At 41.5% G+C, this 20,595-nt stretch overlaps 1 protein-coding gene across 1 annotated transcript in view; it reads right to left on the reverse strand.

Moving 5' to 3' along the window:
• The window catches only part of LOC142190140 (uncharacterized), a 186,718-nt gene that overhangs the window by 22,473 nt on the left and 143,650 nt on the right, over positions 1 to 20,595 (reverse strand). The window contains exons 4-6 of the mRNA XM_075262275.1: positions 5,446 to 5,569; positions 5,298 to 5,362; positions 4,654 to 4,762 (exon numbers count right to left, since the gene is read on the reverse strand). Coding sequence (XP_075118376.1) covers positions 4,654 to 4,762; positions 5,298 to 5,362; positions 5,446 to 5,569 — 298 coding nt within the window. The remainder of the gene's footprint in view (positions 1 to 4,653; positions 4,763 to 5,297; positions 5,363 to 5,445; positions 5,570 to 20,595) is intronic.

Here is a 20,595-nt window from a genome sequence, read left to right on the forward strand (position 1 = left end):
GAAATGAATTAGCTGCTTCTTCCCCTATTCCTTTCAATGTGATACGCGCGTGTAAAACACGTTCAGAATGAGCTGAGCGTATGCTCAGTGTGAATGCACCCTTAAGGATATGTTCACAGGGCTGAATTTTTCCAAACTACAAATTTCAGCTTCAGGAATCTGAACCTGTGAGTATTTTTTCCACCTCCCATACCCTTCAAGGGGAGTTATTAAGCAAATCTAAAAATAAAAAAACATCAGCATGTGTCTTAAATTCAGCACCAAATTCCATAATGTGAACATATCTTATACGTTCCATTAATATTTTATAAAATAAAATTTCTATATATAGGATTTCTATACATGGGGTAAAACATGAAGCAAAATTACATTTATTATTTAGTTTTTCTGTTTTTCTATCGTTTTTTATTATATGGAACATGCTTTCTATTTGTTGTAAAATTAAATTTATACCTAAACCGATAACCTAACAGTAGACCCCACAACACAGATCAGTAGATCATGATGTTCGGCCACCAGGCTGTTCTCCAGTTTCCCACTTGTGTGGTGAGGCCGGCATCTTGATTGGTCCATGTTGTGAGGTGCCGGTCACTACTCTTTTCTCATGAAATGCTCAGTGTAGAATGGGATTAGTCGCTGTAGTCAGAGCCACAGGATCGGGGAGAGGGATAGTGTTGGAGTCTTTAGCTGGAGATGGTGATCAGAATAGGCAACGGGAGGTAGAGCAAGCCAGGGTTAATGTATATATGTAAGAGTGTCTGATAATGCTGCGGTGCTCAAGGTATAGTTAGAAGGCTTCCGGTGCTCCATGCTGGCTAATTTGCATTATATAAAAGGTATACCTGGAAAAGCCTTTCTAAAGACTATTCAAAGATATGTTTAGTTAAAAATTGCTATTGCCAATGATACTCCCTTTAAGATTTTACCCAAGATTGGTCTGTATTCCTGTTCTGTATATTCTATCATGCTTTGTGAGTCTTATTGTGCAATTTACAATGTATAGTACAGACCAAAAGTTTGGACACCTTCTCATTCAAAGAGTTTTCTGTATTGTCATGACTATGACAATTGTAGATTCAGACTGAAGGCATCGAAACTGAATCATCACATGTGGAATTATATACTTAAAAAAGTGTGACAACTGAAGATATGTCTTATATTCTCGGTTTTTCAAAGTAGCCACCTTTTGCTTTGATTCCTGCTTTGCACACTCTTGGCATTCTCTTGATGAGCTTCAAGAGGTAGCCACCGGAAATGGTTCTCACTTCAAAGGTGTGCCTTGTCAGGTTTAATAAGTGGGATTTCTTGCCTTATAAATGGGGTTGGGACCCTCAGTTGTGTTGTGCAGAAGTCAGGTGGATACACAGCTGATAGTCCTACTGAATAGACTGTTAGAATTTGTATTACGGCAAGAAAAATGAGTTGCCTTCATTACTTTAAGAAATGAAGGTCAGTCAGTCCAAAAAATTAGGAAAACTTTGAATGTGTCCCCAAGTGCAGTTGCAAAAACCATCAAGCGCTACAAAGAAACTGGCTCACATGAGGACTGCCCCAGGAATGGAAGACCCAGAGTCACCTCTGCTGTGGAGGATCAGTTCATCCGAGTCACCAGCCTCAGAAATTGCAGGTTAACAGCAGCTCAGATTAGAGAGCAGGTCAATGCCACACAGAGTTCTAGCAGCAGACACATCTCTACAACAACTGTTAAGAGGAGACTTTGTGTAGCAGGCCTTCATGGTAAAATAGCTGCTAGAAAACCACTGCTAAGGACAGGCAACAAGCAGAAGAGACCACAAGGAATGGACATTAGACCAGTGGAAATCTGTGCTTTGGTCTGATGAGTCCAAATTTGAGATATTTGGTTCCAACCACCGTGTCTTTGTGCGACGCAGAAAAGGTGAACGGATGGACTCTACGTGCCTGTTTCCCACCGTGAAGAATAGAGGAGAAGCTACGTTGGTGTGGGGGTGCTTTGCTGGTGACACTGTTGGGGATTTATTCAAAATTGAAGACATACTGAACCAGCATGGCTACCACAGCATCTTGCAGCGGCATGCTATTCCATCTGGCTTGCGTTTAATTGGACCATCATTTATTTTTCAACAGGACAATGACCCCAAACACACCTCCAGGCTGTGTAAGGGCTATTTGACCAAGAAGGAGAATGATGGGGTGCTACGCCAGAGGACCTGGCCTTCACAGTCACCAGACCTGAACCCAATCGATATATGGTTTGGGGTGAGCTGGACCGCAGAGTGAAGGCAAAAGGGCCAACAAGTGCTAAGCATCTCTGGAAACTCCTTCAAGACTGTTGGAAGACCATATCAGGTGACTACCTCTTGAAGCTCATCAAGAGTGTGCAAAGCAGTAATCAAAGCAAAAGGTGGCTACTTTGAAGAACCTAGAATATAAGACATATTTTCAGTTGTTTCACACTTTTTTGTTAAGTATATAATTCCACATGTGATAATTCATAGTTTTGATGCCTTCAGTGTGAATCTACAAGTTATGAGAAGTTTTGTCCAAACCTTTGGTCTGTACTGTATGTAGCGCAGTCTGCTGTATTGTCTTCACATACAGTCCTATGAAAAAGTTTGGGCACCCCTATTAATCTTAATCATTTTTTGTTCTAAATATTTTGGTGTTTGCAACAGCCATTTCAGTTTGATATATCTAATAACTGATGGACACAGTAATATTTCAGGATTGAAATGAGGTTTATTGTACTAACAGAAAATGTGCAATATGCATTAAACCAAAATTTGACCGGTGCAAAAGTATGGGCACCCTTATCATTTTATTGATTTGAATTCCCCCAACTACTTTTTACTGACTTACTGAAGCACAAAATTGGTTTTGTAACCTCAGTGAGCTTTGAACTTCATAGCCAGATGCATCCAATCATAAGAAAAGGTATTTAAGGTGGCCAATTGCAAGTTGATCTCCTATTTGAATCTCCTCTGAAGAGTGGCATCATGGGCTACTCAAAACAACTCTCAAATGATCTGAAAACAAAGATTGTCCAACATAGTTGTTCAGGGGAAGGATACAAAAAGTTGTCTCAGAGATTTAACTTGTCAGTTTCCACTGTGAGGAACATAGTAAGGAAATGGAAGACCACAGGGACAGTTCTTGTTAAGCCCAGAAGTGGCAGGCCAAGAAAAATATCAGAAAAGCAGAGAAGAAGAATGGTGAGAACAGTCAAGGACAATCCACAGACCACCTCCAAAGAGCTGCAGCATCATCTTGCTGCAGATGGTGTCACTGTGCATCGGTCAACTATACAGCGCACTTTGCACAAATAGAAGCTGTATGGGAGAGTGATGAGAAAGAAGCCGTTTCTGCACGTACGCCACAAATAGAGTTGCCTGAGGTATGAAAAAGCACATTTGGACAAGGCAGCTTCATTTTGGAAACAAAAATTGAGTTGTTTGGTTATAAAAAAAGGCGTTATGCATGGCGTCCAAAAAGAAACAGCATTCCAAGAAAAACACATGCTACCCACTGTAAAATTTGGTGGAGGTTCCATCATGCTTTGGGGCTGTGTGGCCAATGCCGGCATCGGGAATCTTGTTAAAGTTGAGAGTCGCATGGATTCCACTCAGTATCAGCAGATTCTTGAGAATAATGTTCAAGAATCAGTGACGAAGTTGAAGTTACGCCGGGGATGGATATTTCAGCAAGACAATGATCCAAAACACCGCTCCAAATCCTCAGGCATTCATGCAGAGGAACAATTACAATGTTCTGGAATGGCCATCCCAGTCCCCAGACCTGAATATCATTGAACATCTGTGGGATGATTTGAAGCGGGCTGTCCATGCTCGGCGACCATCTAACTTAACTGAACTTGAATTGTTTGTCCAAAATCCCTTTATCCAGGATCCAGGAACTGATTAAAAGCTACAGGAAGCGACTAGAGGCTGTTATCTTTGCAAAAGGAGGATCTACTAAATATTAATGTCACTTTTCTGTTGAGGTGCCCATACTTTTGCACCGGTCAAATTTTGGTTTAATGCATATTGCACATTTTCTGTTAGTACAATAAACCTCATTTCAATCCTGAAATATTACTGTGTCCATCAGTTATTAGATATATCAAACTGAAATGGCTGTTGCAAACACCAAAATATTTAGAACTAAAAATGATTAAGATTAATATGGGTGCCCAAACTTTTTCATAGGACTGTATAACCCGGTCACTTCAGTTGTACTTGCTGCTAAGTCTTATCGTCTTCCTCTCTGTTGAAAGAGGACTGTGTAATAATTGTAACCAAAAAGGTTGGGCAGCAGGCGCTGTTCTTTAGACGCCTCTTGTACGGCTGATACGTTACGTCCTTGGTTTGGGTTTGGCTGTGTTTGCCTTAGAGAGCTAGAAATTGGATAGATCGGTAGATCTCTAGTAACCCTCACAGTGTCAGATTGTAAGCCCTCACGGGCAGGGCCCTCTATCCCACTGTACCAGTTGGTCATTGTTATTATCATATCTGTTTGTACATTTTGTGTACTGTATGTGAACTGTCAAATGTAAATCACCATGGAATTAATGGTGTTATATAAATAAACAATAACAATATAAATAAACAATAATAGAGCCACTAAACTCGTAAAAATTCTTAGGAGGTTTGCCCATTTCTATAGGTTACTACTCACCTGGGCGGTTCCCTGTAGGAATGTCCTCCTCACACTCCTCATCACCACTCACATAGGGCTCTTCCTTTATTGTTATTGATATAACATTAATAACATCCAGATTTTTATCCTGGTGTAAAATTTGTGAAACAAATGTAAAGATCAGCAGAAAGGAAGTGAAGTCATGTAGCATGCAGATGAGTGAAAAAGATCATAACTCAACATTATGGCCAAAATTAACCAACTTTCGGAGATATCTGAGCTGAAAAGCAGCAGATGTAGAAGCTGGACATAGATATTAGATGACGGATCAGTGACAACCTCCAGGACCTCATACACATGTTTACTCGGCATGGCTAGACCTGCTTCATGTTGTGTCAGTGGAGATCACATTCTACCAGATACATCTGGGGTTTTTTGTCTCAGGAACAATTAAGGATCAGATCGGTAGAAATTCAACCTGATGGTTCCTTATTCCAACCAGCAGTCTCCATAGCCAGAAGATTGTGAGAAGATCCAAACAACGTAATGTCTATGGTCAGCTTTATCCTGCATCTCCACCTCTCATTACACAAGTATAAACATCTAATACTGCTGGATAACCCAAGACTGACCACATGGACTTCACAGCCCGTCTACACATCATAGGGAATATCTCCATCTACCTGATCAATCTGTGGAAGAAGAGGACAGGGACATCTCTCCAGTGTTGTCCTCTTACTGGATCCACCTGTAGGAAACACAGACAGGGACTGAATTCATTCTGTACATACAAATAATGGAAGTCCATGTGTATATAGTCATGTCTATTACCTGCTGATGTGAGGGGCTGGTGGTCCTCCATCATCACCTCCTTGTACAGATCCTTGTGTCCTTCTAAATACTCCCACTCCTCCATGGAGAAATAGACAGCGACATCCTGACACCTTATAGGAACCTGACAACACAATGATACAGTCATCACCCCGACCCCTCCAGTTACTGTATAATGTCGCAGCATTCCCAGCAGCATCACCTCTCCAGTCAGCAGCTCCAGCATCTTGTTGGTGAGTTCTAGGATCTTCTGTTCATTGATCTCCTCCTGTATCAGGGGGTGAGGTGGAGACCCCGGGATTGGGCCTTCATACTCAGGAGCCTGACAGCACCCACTAGAGGTCTTCTTCACTACTGTGTAATCCTGGTTATGGGGAGACACATTAATAAATCTCACTACATACATGTCCAGAGTCCATCACCTCTCCAGTCCCATCATCTGTTATTACTATAGATAAGAATGATGTAATGATGACATCATCAGAATCTCTCACCTCTCCAGTAAGCTGGTAGATGATCTCTAGGGTGAGATTTAATAGACTTTCCACCATCTTGTTCCTGTCTCTTTCCATCCTTGATGGATCAATCAGGAATATTCTCTTATATAGAAGATACTGAGAGGATTCTATATTGTAGGAACCTGAATGGAAAGAAGATGAGACAATGTAAAAACCTCACAAGACCCCATGTAATAAATAGGATTAGTAGGGATTGTAAGGGGGGCTTCCGGTTCAGACACTAGTATGTGAAGATATATGTCACATTCCTCCTCTCTGCACAGTCTCAGGCTCTCCCACTCCGCTGACCGGTAAGATGGAACAATTGCCATAAACCTGGGAGACAAACCTAGGCTGGTACAGGACATATTTATTGAACAATGGTCTGAAGATACTGAGCTGAGAAATTACAGGTAGAGATGGACCAAACTCACGGGTTCCCATGGCCTCCTGACTTCCTATGAACAGTTCCCAACATAGGAACTACTGTGTGATGTTCTGCAATACTTTATATTGCAGGATATTGGAAAGGGAAGCTGAGATCTCAGCTTCAAGCACATTGTGGAATAGACAAAAAGTGAAAAAACACAAACACACAGTAAAAACACAAAAAATAAGCCCATAATAATTCCACTTCCTGTTCTATCTGAACTTGTTTGAACAGAAATAAATGGGGGATCGGAGCCACCTGAACCCAAAACAATTCTTGAGAGGTTTTCCCATCTGTAAATAGAGGTAGAGAATCTTAAGAATAGGAAAGTTTAATGATGGAAATCCTAGACATCAGTAGTGAGGGAGAATATCTGTGCTGTGTGAGCCTGACAGCAGCAGCTTGTACTAATACACAGACAAAGGGCAGTTACCAGCTTCATTGCCAATAATCGACTTTTGTCCAAGTGTGTTGTGCAATAGAGCAGTTTCATCTGTGTACAGAGTGTTTAACGCCTTCCCGACATCCGCTATACTAGTATGGCGGATGCCAGGTGTTTAACTGTGGTGGCTGTCCAGGAGCCGGGCGGCCGCCATAGCTGCCTGGTTTCTGCTGTTTCATACGCTGTTGCCCACGGTCAGTGCCCGCACCGATCGTGGGGATTAACTCTTCTGGCACATCAGTCAAAGCTGACTGAGGCGCCATTTTCCTGGCGGAGCAAGCATTTGCTGGTGATCGCCAGCACCTGGAGCAAGCTCCAGCGCCAATGTCATGTTGGCATGACAGCTGAGAGCCTTGTAAAGGTTCTCCGACCTGTCTGCAGTCACTTTCTTTTGCAGGCTGCTCTATGTAGCCTGCAAAAGAAATGATGACTTTTTTTGCAATGCATTGCAATTCATTACCATTGTAATTGTAAGCCGATGGCTGGCAAAATAATGGAGGGGATGTACTTCTCGCCCAGACTACTCAGGTGGGCAAAATGAGAGAAAGTCCAGGAATGACTTGTTCTCAGCAGACCGCTTTTGTTTACTGAGCTTTTTTGTTACATGCTCAGTATTGGGCTGGATTTTTTAGGAATGGCAGGTAGGATTGGCAGTGGGACCCGTCATTCCACACCCCCTCCAGTCCACACATTGTGGATGTTTCTGAAGCGTGTCAGCGGCTGTGGATTGTCCTCATCAGTGAGGTTTAAAAGGTCAGCTCCAGCAGCAAGACTTTGGACAGAGCTGGGCTGCAGGGTCAGCTGGAAGGTCACACTGTGGGAGCTGTGTCTGGTATCATTCAATTTTGCTATTGAATCTGCTATTATAGGTGAGGTAACCTATTGATGTGTGTAGTTAGAGCCTAGCCGGGCAGGTATTTATTTTGTATAGTTTTTTTTCTTTGGTTGTTGCTGCACTGTTTCTTGTGGACTATAAATAAAACTGGACCTTTTTGGACTAAAAATCTGGACTTGTGTGTGTCTATGCCACCCCACCTAGCAACCTCAGACCCTGACAAATGCATTGCATTAGTCATCAGACCCCCTGGAGATCAAGACCCCTAAGGGAGTCTAATAAATGCAAAAAAAAAAAAAAAGTAAAACATTCAAATCATCCCCCTTTCCCTAGAACACATATAAAAGTACTAAAATACTGTGAAACAAATACACATTAGGTATCCCTGTGTGCGAAAACACCCGCTCAACAACTCTATAAAAATATTTTGTTAAGGTTTTTTTGGCGAGATTTAACTTTGCGTTCAATAAATACCTAGAAACTGCTTATCTAACAGCAAAAAGCTGAATCTACCTCCATTATTAAAGCAATTTTTTTTTTATTGTTCACCCAATGTACAGTCTCAAAGCGTGTGTGCTATTCTGAAAAAATATTTACTTAAGCGCTTTTTTTTTGTTGTTGCTCATATATACAGCCTTACAGCCTGTGCGAATCTAAAAATAAAAATAAATTAAAGGGTTATTTTAGCTCAGCAAATAAACAGTATCACGTAGCCCGCTAATCTGACAAAATATCTGTAAGGCCAAGGCCACATATGGCAAAAACCCTGCTAGAATCCATTCATACATTGCAGATCAATATATGCAGCAGAAATGCTGCTATTTCCGACACGGTTTCGGAAATCGCAGCATGTCAATTATACCTAAGTAAAGGCCGACATTTTCCCTAAAGGTGTAATGGAAGCAGAAAGTCCACGGAGGAAACCTCTGCGGACTTTCCATCAAAAGCGTTGCAGAAAAAAAAAATCATGATGTAATTTTGCTACGTTTTTTCTAGCAGCGCTTTCTTGCTGTGAGTCACCATATGAAGCCTTAGGGTAAATTCACACGGGGTTTTTTGGTCAGGATTTTGAGGCCGTATCCACCTCAAAATCCTGACCAAACAGATGGCTCCCATTGAAATCAAAAGGAGATGGTCAGTACATTTTTCCAGGAACCGGAAAAAGAAGTGAGATGCTCATTCTTTCAGGCGGAGTCGCCTCACGACATCTGCCTGAAGATACTATCTCCAGACTCGGCCCATTCATTTGGGCCTAATCCGGAGCGGAGTGCGCAGCAACCCGTATTTTGAACTGGAACCTGAGGTGGCCTAGAAAAACATTTAAAAAAATGCCAAACAAGGAAAGAAATGTGAAAAAAAAAACCGAAACAAAAACAAAACAAAACACAAATTATGTACAAAGACACACTACATACTGAATCTAGATATGCTTACGCCTTTCGGGATCGGTAGTTCCTTAGTCATACCACTAGATGTGAACTGGGTGCAAGCTGGAACATATATATGGTCTCAGTGAAACTTTAGCTCCCTGCCCTGGGTTCATTAGGAAACGGTGTAGATTAATTATGCAGCACCTCTCATACACCAAACAAAAGATCCAGCAAAGATACACAAACCAACATATACATTGTAACATAAAACATACAATACATAAATAATATGACAATGGGAATGTGTTTAGTGTGAAAATATAAAAAATATGATTATATATCTATCAATAAAACTGATAGTAATGAAATATTGTCAACTCAGCCATGGAAGGAGCAGCCCTTAAAGCGGCCGAGTCCTGAGACAGCGAGAATCACCGAGATACAGGAAATATACATTAAAATACTGAGATTGTCTGAAGAATTTTTATGATTATATTGCAAATATCTGGCCCTAAAGGGGCCAGAACTGAGAGCGACCAGAATACCACCCAACTTTTGAAGAACAGAAAGAGGGACAAAAATGTGCGGTGCAACGTGGCAAATTTAGCTCTGCCCACTTGTGTTGACTCCGCCCATTTTCATTCCTTTTCTTTTTCATGTGCCCCCACACAATATAATCCTCCTACAGTCACACGTACATTATATGCCCCCACATTGTAATGTTCCCTTCCAACTGCCCCACAGTATTAGGTCCCTCTCCTGGTGCCCCAGTTTAAACTAGTGGAAACTAGAGGGGACATGAAACTGGGGGCAGCTGAAGGGGGACATTAAACTGGGGTCAACTAGAGGCAGACAGGTCCCCCTCCAGCTACCTCCATGGTTTAATGCCTACCTCCAGTTGACCCCAGTTTAAGTGCCCCCCTTCATCTACCCCCAGTTTCATGTTCTCCTTCCATCTCTGCCCCTAGGCTACTGAGAGACACACACACTTACCCAGAGACACAGACACACACACACTCCACCCTGCATGACACAGACATGTGTTACTACTTACACAGGGAGACGCTGCTTTGCTGTTCTCTGCACAGGACTATGGAGGGGGAGGGGGGCTCATAGGTCAGGTGTTCAGTCTCCTCTCCTGGCTGAGTGAGAGGTGGGAGGAGGAGACGCAGCAGACAGCCGGGAGAAGGGGCAGTGAGTTTTATAGAGAAAACACTCAGGAGCATAAGCGGGACAATCTGTAAACCGTTCGGGACTGCGGGACAAGACTATAAATCCAGGACAGTCCCGCGAAACTGTTGGGAGGTATGTATATATATACCTCCTCCTGTACAGTAACCGTGGTGACAGGACCTGCGATGATGTCACGTGTGTGGGAGGAGTAAATGAGTCACAATCTCAGCTGCTCAAGCTAGAGGACCTGTGATGATGTCATAGTCATGTGATCAGTTGGCTTTATAGGAGTCACATGAGCAGGTTTTAAGGATCTGTTATGGAAGAACTAAAGTTTTATGTGTGTGATGTGTATGTAGTGGAGCTGTCTGTGTGTGATGTGTATGTAGCGGAGCCGTCTGTGTGTGACGTGTATGTAACAGCTGTCTGTGTGACGTGTACGTAGCAGAGCCGTCTTTGTGTGACATGTATGTAGTGGAGCCGTCTGTATGTAGTGGAGCGATGTGTATGTAATACATGAGTCCCCCTGCGAACTTCCGGTTGGCACATGCGCAATGGAAGGGCGGCAAGAAGACTTCCTGTTCCTTAGTGAATTAACCAGGGCTGGGTATGTACTTCAGGGTATGGTCCTCGGGTTACGACGAGCCTGCTGCAGAACCTCATTTTCTGAATGCTATACAGTGTATAGCATTCGGCAAATGAAGGCTGATTGTGTAGCAGGCTCGTCCTTGCTACGAGCAGGTAAGTATGCTGTTACCAGTTGACTTTTTCTCATTGAAATGAATAGACCAGCGTTGATTGGCCAGTTGCCAGTGATTTGGCCAATCAACGCTGGTTCTGCCAGAGGCTCGTCTGAGGAGGCGGAGTCTAACATCGGACTATTCATTCCAATGAGAAAAACTCTTGCCTGCCCGTGGCAAGGACGTGCCTGCTGCAGAATCAGTGTTCATTTGCCGAATGCTATACATATATATAGCATTCGGCAAATAAATATATATACTGTATAGCATTTAGCAAATGAGGTTCTGCAGCAGGCTCGTCGTAACCACGAAACAGTATGCCTATACCCCTGCTAGACATGGCAAACTCTCAAAACCGGAAAGAGATCTTCGACCGGAAATAGGAAGGGCGGGACTTAATCCTTTGTTATTGTTGTCAAAGGGGGACTCATGTATAGAGCCGTCTGTGTGTGGCGTGTATGTAGCGGAGCCATCTGTGTGTGACGTGTATGTAGCAGAGCTGTCTTTGTGTGACGTGTATGTAGCAGAGCTGTCTTTGTGTGACGTGTATGTAGTGGAGCCATCTTTGTGTGACGTGTATGTAGCGGAGCCGTCTGTGTGTGTCGTGTATGTAGCGGAGCCGTCTGTGTGTGACGTGAATGTATCGGAGCCGTCTGTGTGTGACGTGTATGTAGCGGAGCCGTCTGTGTGTGACGTGTATGTAGCGGAGCCGTCTGTGTGTGACGTGAATGTATCGGAGCCGTCTGTGTGTGACGTGTATGTAGCGGAGCCGTCTGTGTGTGACGTGAATGTATCGGAGCCGTCTGTGTGTGACGTGTATGTAGAGGAGCCGTCTGTGTGTGACGTGTATGTAGAGGAGCCGTCTGTGTGTGACGTGTATGTAACGGAGCCGTCTGTGTGTGACGTGTATGTAACGGAGCCGTCTGTGTGTGACGTGTATGTAACGGAGCCGTCTGTGTGTGACGTGTATGTAACGGAGCCGTCTGTGTGTGACGTGTATGTAACGGAGCCGTCTGTGTGTGACGTGTATGTAACGGAGCCGTCTGTGTGTGACGTGTATGTAACGGAGCCGTCTGTGTGTGACGTGTATGTAACGGAGCCGTCTGTGTGTGACGTGTATGTAACGGAGCCGTCTGTGTGTGACGTGTATGTAACGGAGCCGTCTGTGTGTGACGTGTATGTAACGGAGCCGTCTGTGTGTGACGTGTATGTAACGGAGCCGTCTGTGTGTGACGTGTATGTAACGGAGCCGTCTGTGTGTGACGTGTATGTAACGGAGCCGTCTGTGTGTGACGTGTATGTAACGGAGCCGTCTGTGTGTGACGTGTATGTAACGGAGCCGTCTGTGTGTGACGTGTATGTAACGGAGCCGTCTGTGTGTGACGTGTATGTAACGGAGCCGTCTGTGTGTGACGTGTATGTAACGGAGCCGTCTGTGTGTGACGTGTATGTAACGGAGCCGTCTGTGTGTGACGTGTATGTAACGGAGCCGTCTGTGTGTGACGTGTATGTAGTAGAGCCGTCTGTGTGTGACGTGTATGTAGCGGAGCTGTCTGTGTGTGACGTGTATGTAGCGGAGCTGTCTGTGTGTGATGTGTATGTAATAGAGCTGTCTGTGTGTGACGTGTATGTAACGGAGCTGTGTATGTGTGGCATGTATGTAGTGGAGCCGTCTGTGTGTGACGTGTATGTAGTAGAGCCGTCTGTGTGTGATGTATAGCAGAGAGTTAGTGGATTAGGCGAGAAAAGACCAAGCATTCGAGGAGTTTGGAGATGAAGGGGAGATTGGAGACAGCTCGGTAGTTATGGGAGAATGGAAAAACTCTTCGATATTGGGGTATAAGAAGCTCTGTGATTCTGACATTGTAAAAAGCTGAAGTCCTCTATTGCTCCATATGGCCTGTACCCTCTACAATAAGGTCTATCTCATTTCCTCCCTGCAGGAAGTCCTTCATATACTACAATGAGAAGGATTACAGTTGGAGAAACCAGGTCTGGCTGATCCGCTACCCCAGAGACCGTCCAGTGCCCGGCTGGACAAGCGGAAAAGACAATTGAACCCTGTCCATCCCTTTCCAGAGGCTGTTACTTGATCCTATCTTGACCTTGTTATTATACCTCCAGTTGATAGTTGGATTCTTGTTGGTTTCAGACCTGAAATCCTGTTACTAATTAAGTGGGCGCTCTAATTATTATTTTCATTGCTATACCTTTGGCGGTCCCTAAACTCTTAATTTTCTATTTGCCTAGGCTACTACACTTAGTTGTTTCATCCCTATAGCTATAGTTACGGTACCGTAACTCTTCACAGTCAGAAGGGCGTTCCTGACAGTCTGTCAGGAACGTCCTTCTTCCCAGCAGCGCCTATAGTGCTGTGTGAGCCCCCTCCTTCTGCTCACAGTACTCGTCCATAGAAGAGCACTATCAGGAGGGGAGGGAGCGTTCCTCCCCGCTCACACAGTACAGCGATATAGGTGCAGACTGTCAGGAACGCCCTTCTGACTGTGAAGAGTTACGGTACCGGCACCAATAGCTCTTCACCCGGGGCACAGATAGGGAAAGCCGACAGTGCGCTGAATTCAGCGCACTGTCAGCTTTCCAGCGGTATATAAAACTGCCTGTGCCCAAACCCATGAAAGGTCCTCTTTAATGCTAGCAGGCTTCGGGCCTATATGGTAATATCCCAGACCACGTGACGTCTGGGCATTACCATATAGGCCCGAAGCCTGCTAGGAGTAACATCGAATCCCGGAGAGGTAAGTAACATTGTTTATTATGTTCCCTCACCTCCCCTGGGGCTCCGATTATTATACTCGGAGGTCTGAAAAGACCCCCGGGTATAATAATGGCGGTAGTGGGATCGCGGCCTGCCCAGGCCTACTCACTGCCGGCCTTCGCGGCCTATAGTACAAGGGGAAGCGGGGGCGGCAGTGAGCAGGTCTGGGGAGGTAGGTAAATAGGCCGCTACCTACTGGAGGTACTCCAGAAGGTAGTGGCCTATTATAAAACAAAAAAATAAGTTTTATACTTACAGATCTTGTTGTTGCTCCCGCCGCCTCCGCGATCCTCTTCTCCTGCAGGCTGACGTCTGCGTAGGTGGCATCACTAGGCCGCGGACGCACGCTGATACGTACTCAGACGTCTAGGTATCAGCGAGCGTCATCACGTGTGACGCCGCCCACGCTGATACCTAGACGTATGCATATGCGTAGACGTCTGAACCAGCGCAGAGAGAAGCAGCTCTCCTGCGCTGGTTCAAAGTTAAAAAAAAAACGAAGCGGCCGCCTCACGTCGCCTCATTAGAGGTGCGGCGCTGTGCATATGTTCCTATATTGCCTAGATCAATCCATATACATGCCATACTGTTGATCACACCAAATAAGTCAGATACGTTTAACACTTAATAAACTTTTTCATGGCATTATCTGCTTATTCAATATATCTCACTAAAGACGGGAAGTTATCACCTAGCGTCACATCAGAAACTAAATCATGTTCCACTACTTACGGAACTACTCCTCTTAGACAAATATATTCAGATTACTTGACTCCGTACAGCCCGTCTGTTGTCTTTTACTCCCAGAGCAATAAAAGATGGTTTCGTTCCGAATTCTGAGTGTTTCATCAAGGTTCCCATTCATAAAAATCTCTTGGTCACGTGTAAACGTCAACCAATAGGGGATCTCAATGATTTGTACAGGACCATCGCCACAAAGTTAAAGGAGCACTGAATACCTCTAGATCATGTCTTCGAGTTATAACAGATAAGTGTTCACACCTATACTCTTTTTAACAATATATATATATATATATATATATATATATATATATATATATACTAGCTGTTACCTGCGACTTCGTCTGCGGTGATTGTAGCAGTGGGTATATACAGGTGCGGGTAAGGTTTTCGTACTGTGTATAAGGTATGGGATATGAAATGTAAGTTTGTATCTTGTTTTTGCTGTAATTCAGAGAATACGTGAGACTTTTGTGTTGCAGTTACTTTGTATTTGAGCCGCTATATACAGTCCTATGAAAAAGTTTGGGCACCCCTATTAATCTTAATCATTTTTAGTTCTAAATATTTTGGTATTTGCAACAGCCATTTCAGTTTGATATATCTAATAACTGATGGACACAGTAATATTTCAGGATTGAAATGAGGTTTATTGTACTAACAGAAAATGCGCAATATGCATTAAACCAAAATTTGACCGGTGCAAAAGCATGGGCACCTCAACAGAAAAGTGACATTAATATTTAGTACATCCTCCTTTTGCAAAGATAACAGCCTCTAGTCGCTTCCTGTAGCTTTTAATCAGTTCCTGGATCCTGGATAAAGGGATTTTGGACAAACAATTCAAGTTCAGTTAAGTTAGATGGTCGCCGAGCATGGACAGCCCGCTTCAAATCATCCCACAGATGTTCAATGATATTCAGGTCTGGGGACTGGGATGGCCATTCCAGAACATTGTAATTGTTCCTCTGCATGAATGCCTGAGGATTTGGAGCGGTGTTTTGGATCATTGTCTTGCTGAAATATCCATCCCCGGCGTAACTTCAACTTCGTCACTGATTCTTGAACATTATTCTCAAGAATCTGCTGATACTGAGTGGAATCCATGCGACCCTCAACTTTAACAAGATTCCCGATGCCGGCATTGGCCACACAGCCCCAAAGCATGATGGAACCTCCACCAAATTTTACAGTGGGTAGCATGTGTTTTTCTTGGAATGCTGTTTCTTTTTGGACGCCATGCATAACGCCTTTTTTTTATAACCAAACAACTCAATTTTTGTTTCCAAAATGAAGCTGGCTTGTCCAAATGTGCTTTTTCATACCTCAGGCAACTCTATTTGTGGCGTACGTGCAGAAACGGCTTCTTTCTCATCACTCTCCCATACAGCTTCTATTTGTGCAAAGTGCGCTGTATAGTTGACCGATGCACAGTGACACCATCTGCAGCAAGATGATGCTACAGCTCTTTGGAGGTGGTCTGTGGATTGTCCTTGACTGTTCTCACCATTCTTCTTCTCTGCCTTTCTGATATTTTTCTTGGCCTGCCACTTCTGGGCTTAACAAGAACTGTCCCTGTGGTCTTCCATTTCCTTACTATGTTCCTCACAGTGGAAACTGACAGGTTAAATCTCTGAGACAGCTTTTTGTATCCTTCCGCTGAACAACTATGTTGAACAATCTTTGTTTTCAGATCATTTGAGAGTTGTTTTGAGTAGCCCATGATGCCACTCTTCAGAGGAGATTCAAATAGTAGAACAACTTGCAATTGGCCACCTTAAATACCTTTTCTCATGATTGGATACACCTGGCTATGAAGTTCAAAGCTCACTGAGGTCACAAAACCAATTTTGTGCTTCAGTAAGTCAGTAAAAAGTAGTTAGGAGTATTCAAATCAATAAAATGATAAGGGTGCCCATACTTTTGCACCGGTCAAATTTTGGTTTAATGCATATTGCGCATTTTCTGTTAGTACAATAAACCTCATTTCAATCCTGAAATATTACTGTGTCCATCAGTTATTAGATATATCAAACTGAAATGGCTGTTATAAACACCAAAATATTTAGAACTAAAAATGATTAAGATTAATAGGGGTGCCCAAACTTTTTCATAGGACTGTATACGGTGTTGTGAGATACTTTACATAGTGACTTTGGGACAGAAGTATTTGAAGTTAACCCTTTCCCGCTGATGGCATTTTTTGATTTTCGTTTTTGACTCCCCTCCTTCTAAACCCCATAACTTTTTTATTTCTCCGCTCCCAGAGCCATATGAGGTCTTAATTTTTCCTGGGACAAATTTTTCTTTATGATGCCACCATTATTTATTCTATATAATGTACTGGGAAGCAGGGAAAAAATTCTGAATGGGGTGGATTTGAAGAAAAAATGCAGTTCTGCGACTTTCTTACAGGCTTTGGTTTTACGGCGTTCATTGTGCAACCAAAATGACATGTCCCCTGTATTCTGTGTTTCGTTACGACTCCGGGGATACCAAATTTATATGGTTTTATTTACATTTTGACCCCTTAAAAAAATCCCAAACTGTGTTAAAAAATTATTTTTTGAAAAGTCGCCATATTCCGACAGCCGTAACTTTTTTATACGTGCGTGTACGGGGATGTATAGGGCGTCTTTTTTTGCAGGACCGGGTGTACTTTTGTTAAATATCTTGTATTTGCCGGTGAGACTTGTGTCCACTGTTAAATATCCGGACCTGGCCTTGTCCACGATAGGAAGAAGTCAGCTTGTTATAAATCAGTGTAGAGGTTTATTAATATCTTGAAGGAAAACACAGGAACAGGGAAAATGTCCAAATAACACAAATATCAGTCAATTGTCAATAGCTTACATCTTCAGAGAAGTTAAATCATCTGGATATCTTGTAGTTACAGCTTGGTTCATGCTTGTCATCTGGTTGGTGGACTTGGGCTGGTTACGACGTCCATGGATGTCCATCTGCCTGGACCACCCACCCTGGTGTTCCCAAAGACAGACCTCCTGGTCTTCCCCTGGTCTTCCCAAAGACAGACCCAGACATGTGTATTTCTTACTCATTTATATTCATGAGTGGGTGTTACCTTCCATCTTGTAGCTATGTAAGGAGATTTCTAAAATGGTCTACTCTAACCGCACCCATGCACCCAAAATATAAGACTATGATGTCAGTAGAGTGTTAACCCCATGTCTGCTAGAGAATATTGTAAATATATAATATTTAACATTTCCCCCTTTTGAGAGTGAAATATCTGTTTGAACTCTCAAGATATACCATACAACAATATTCATTCAATTAGATTATATCTTCTTTCTTCTTTGCTGAATACTGGAACTTAATTTTCATTAATTGTCCATATAATAATTTCATCAATTTGCGATACATTTTGACATTAGTAAACGTTATGGTATGTTATGGTAAACTGTGATCAAAGATGGAAACAATTTGATCCACTATCTAACCTACACCTGATGAAGGCTCTTCTTTCATCGTCTGGTCTTCTGGTCATCTCTTCTTCCGTCATAATAGAAGGCTTATTACCACAAATGTAGTTCTTGACTTAAAGTCCTTTAGATTTCCTCCGTGTTGTGCAGATATTATAACATTGTCCATTAAAGTTCATATTGTGAAGATATTGATATAACAGCAAAGTCCATATGTTATGTTTCACTTTACCAAGACATAGACTGTAGAGGAGTTTCCTTTGCTAATCACCTTGACCACCTGTCACTGTAGAATCATGTGACACTTCTGGAGCAATACTGCAAAAGCAAGGCAAGTGTGAATTCTGACATCATCCCTGCTGCTTGTCAGTAAGGTTCAGTCCTGGAATCTCAGTCTCTTGGATACACAATATCTGTATTCGGGTTTTATCATTCACAACCCTTTTGCTCACCAAACAACTTGAAGTCTTGAAATAGAAAGGATTCCACCAAACATTGATGAGGACGTCTTTATATCTGTCCAATCATCCGCTGATCAAAGGTTCCAACCTCCAGTAATAATTTTTAAACACAGTCCTTGGCATAAGCTTAAGCATATAGCATCATACCTTCAGATTTTGTCTTTTCCCGCACATCTTCTTCTTGTAACTGTTAAAGTCTTTTTATTAACATTTGATATCAAACTTTATCATAATCTTGGACTTGATTGAAGATAAGTTTTCCTTCCCTAATAGCTAAGCCAAACTAGGCAATTAACTAAACTATAATATCACAGTGTACCATACCACTCATTTATATATCATACTTCTCTTTACATTGTATCAATATTTATATTTGACTTATTAAAATATTGATATTCAATACATTTATCAAACTATCAGATAATAGTACTTTGGATACAATAATCTATATAAACATCATATATCAACATATATATCTTTATATCTATATGTATGAATATATATGTGTAATTTACTTGTGATGACAAATTGCAACATAACTCTGAAATATAATGTGATTATTAATTACCATTCTATAGACAATCACAATATTTATTCTTTAGTTAGAACTTTTCACCAATTATACTAAACATATGTTCCTATATGAATGTGTTATATTATACTTAATCATACATTTTCTAAAGTTTAATCACTTTATTTCCTTTTTAATAAGATATTATTTTATTTTAAACATTCATTTATTAAATATCATTGTGTTCTTTATCTGAGACACAATATTAACCTTTATTCATAAAAACGTATGTGCCTAAAGTTTCCTCTTAACACCTCGTCTCTTCACAGATTCCTGTGACCTTCTTAACCTTTCAGATACCTCCAATACCAAGAATAGAGACAACACTTGTGCCAACACACTCTTGTCTCTGTCTTAAACTTAACTGTATATATTCTTGTGTACTGGCTGTATATGAATACCATATATATGAAATAAGTATATAAACATAAACTTTTCAAAATATGTCACATCCTATAATCAGAAGTTTAAAGAATAAACCAGAGACTATTACTCTTGATATCCCATATCCTTTGATGATATTATACTTCTCCTTTCATGAAGATGATTAGCTTATCTTATTTGCATATAAGACACTTATGTTTTCCCAATGTTTGTTTTCCCAATGTTTGTTTTCCCAATGTTTGTAGATGTTGATGTGTGTAAGTGTATGCAAGTGTGTGTGTACATGTAAGAATACATAATCAATAATAATACAATAAATCAATACTGGCTATAGCTAACTAGATTTTCCACCATAACTAATATATTTATTATCCCATGATCCAATTACCCCAATAAACCTTTATTATTTGTCAGGTTTGAACAAATATATTGAAGAGCTATCTGTATCTTCTCAAAAGCTTCTTCTTTTGCTACAAAATATTCACAAACTAAAATAACCTTCACCCTAGTTCATCTGTCACCTTTCCTCAGCTCATGTGACTTAAACACTTGGTTTTCCTGTAGGTATAAACATATGAGGTTCCTTTCAATGGATTTCAAATATATTTGCTAATTTCCCAGTTTAATATAGAGGATCATATAAGATAAAAAATAGAAAGAAATAGAAAAAGAAAATAGAAATAGAAAATAGAAAGAAATAGAAAATAGAAAGAAAATAGACGTCTCTTTGTTGGATATATTTTCCTTTTTTCCTTGTTGGATGCATCCTGATTTTCTTAGGCCTATTTGTGATGTCACAGATCTGTTGTATATACGAGTGGACACATAACACACATAACACTTATACTGACCAGCCCATCAGGGTCACAGGTCACAATGTGTTGCTGTCAATCAACTGACCACATGAACGAACACTTATTCTCACAGTAAGTAAGAGCTCCATGCCTAGTTACATGCCTTTAAACAAAATGGATTATAACTTGAAAATCCTAAAAACATGGACTTTACATGAAACTATTGAAAAACATGCTTAAGGTAAGTTATAACTTCTATCACTTTATCATGCATTGTTATTAGTCACACCATGTGAAATTAGTTTACTCATTAATAGTTAGACACTCCATGTATTCTTTTGGCTATAAGGAAAGAATGAATGAATGAATGGACATCACTGATTGAACTGATCCATTTTTCCATATATGACATTTCTGATCTGAAAAATAGATAAACTTTAGCAAAAACCAAATTAATACAATATTGATTTTAACCAATGGAAAATTTAATAAC

Source organism: Leptodactylus fuscus, chromosome 1, assembly GCF_031893055.1.
Source record: "Leptodactylus fuscus isolate aLepFus1 chromosome 1, aLepFus1.hap2, whole genome shotgun sequence".
Lineage (NCBI taxonomy): Eukaryota > Metazoa > Chordata > Amphibia > Anura > Leptodactylidae > Leptodactylus > Leptodactylus fuscus.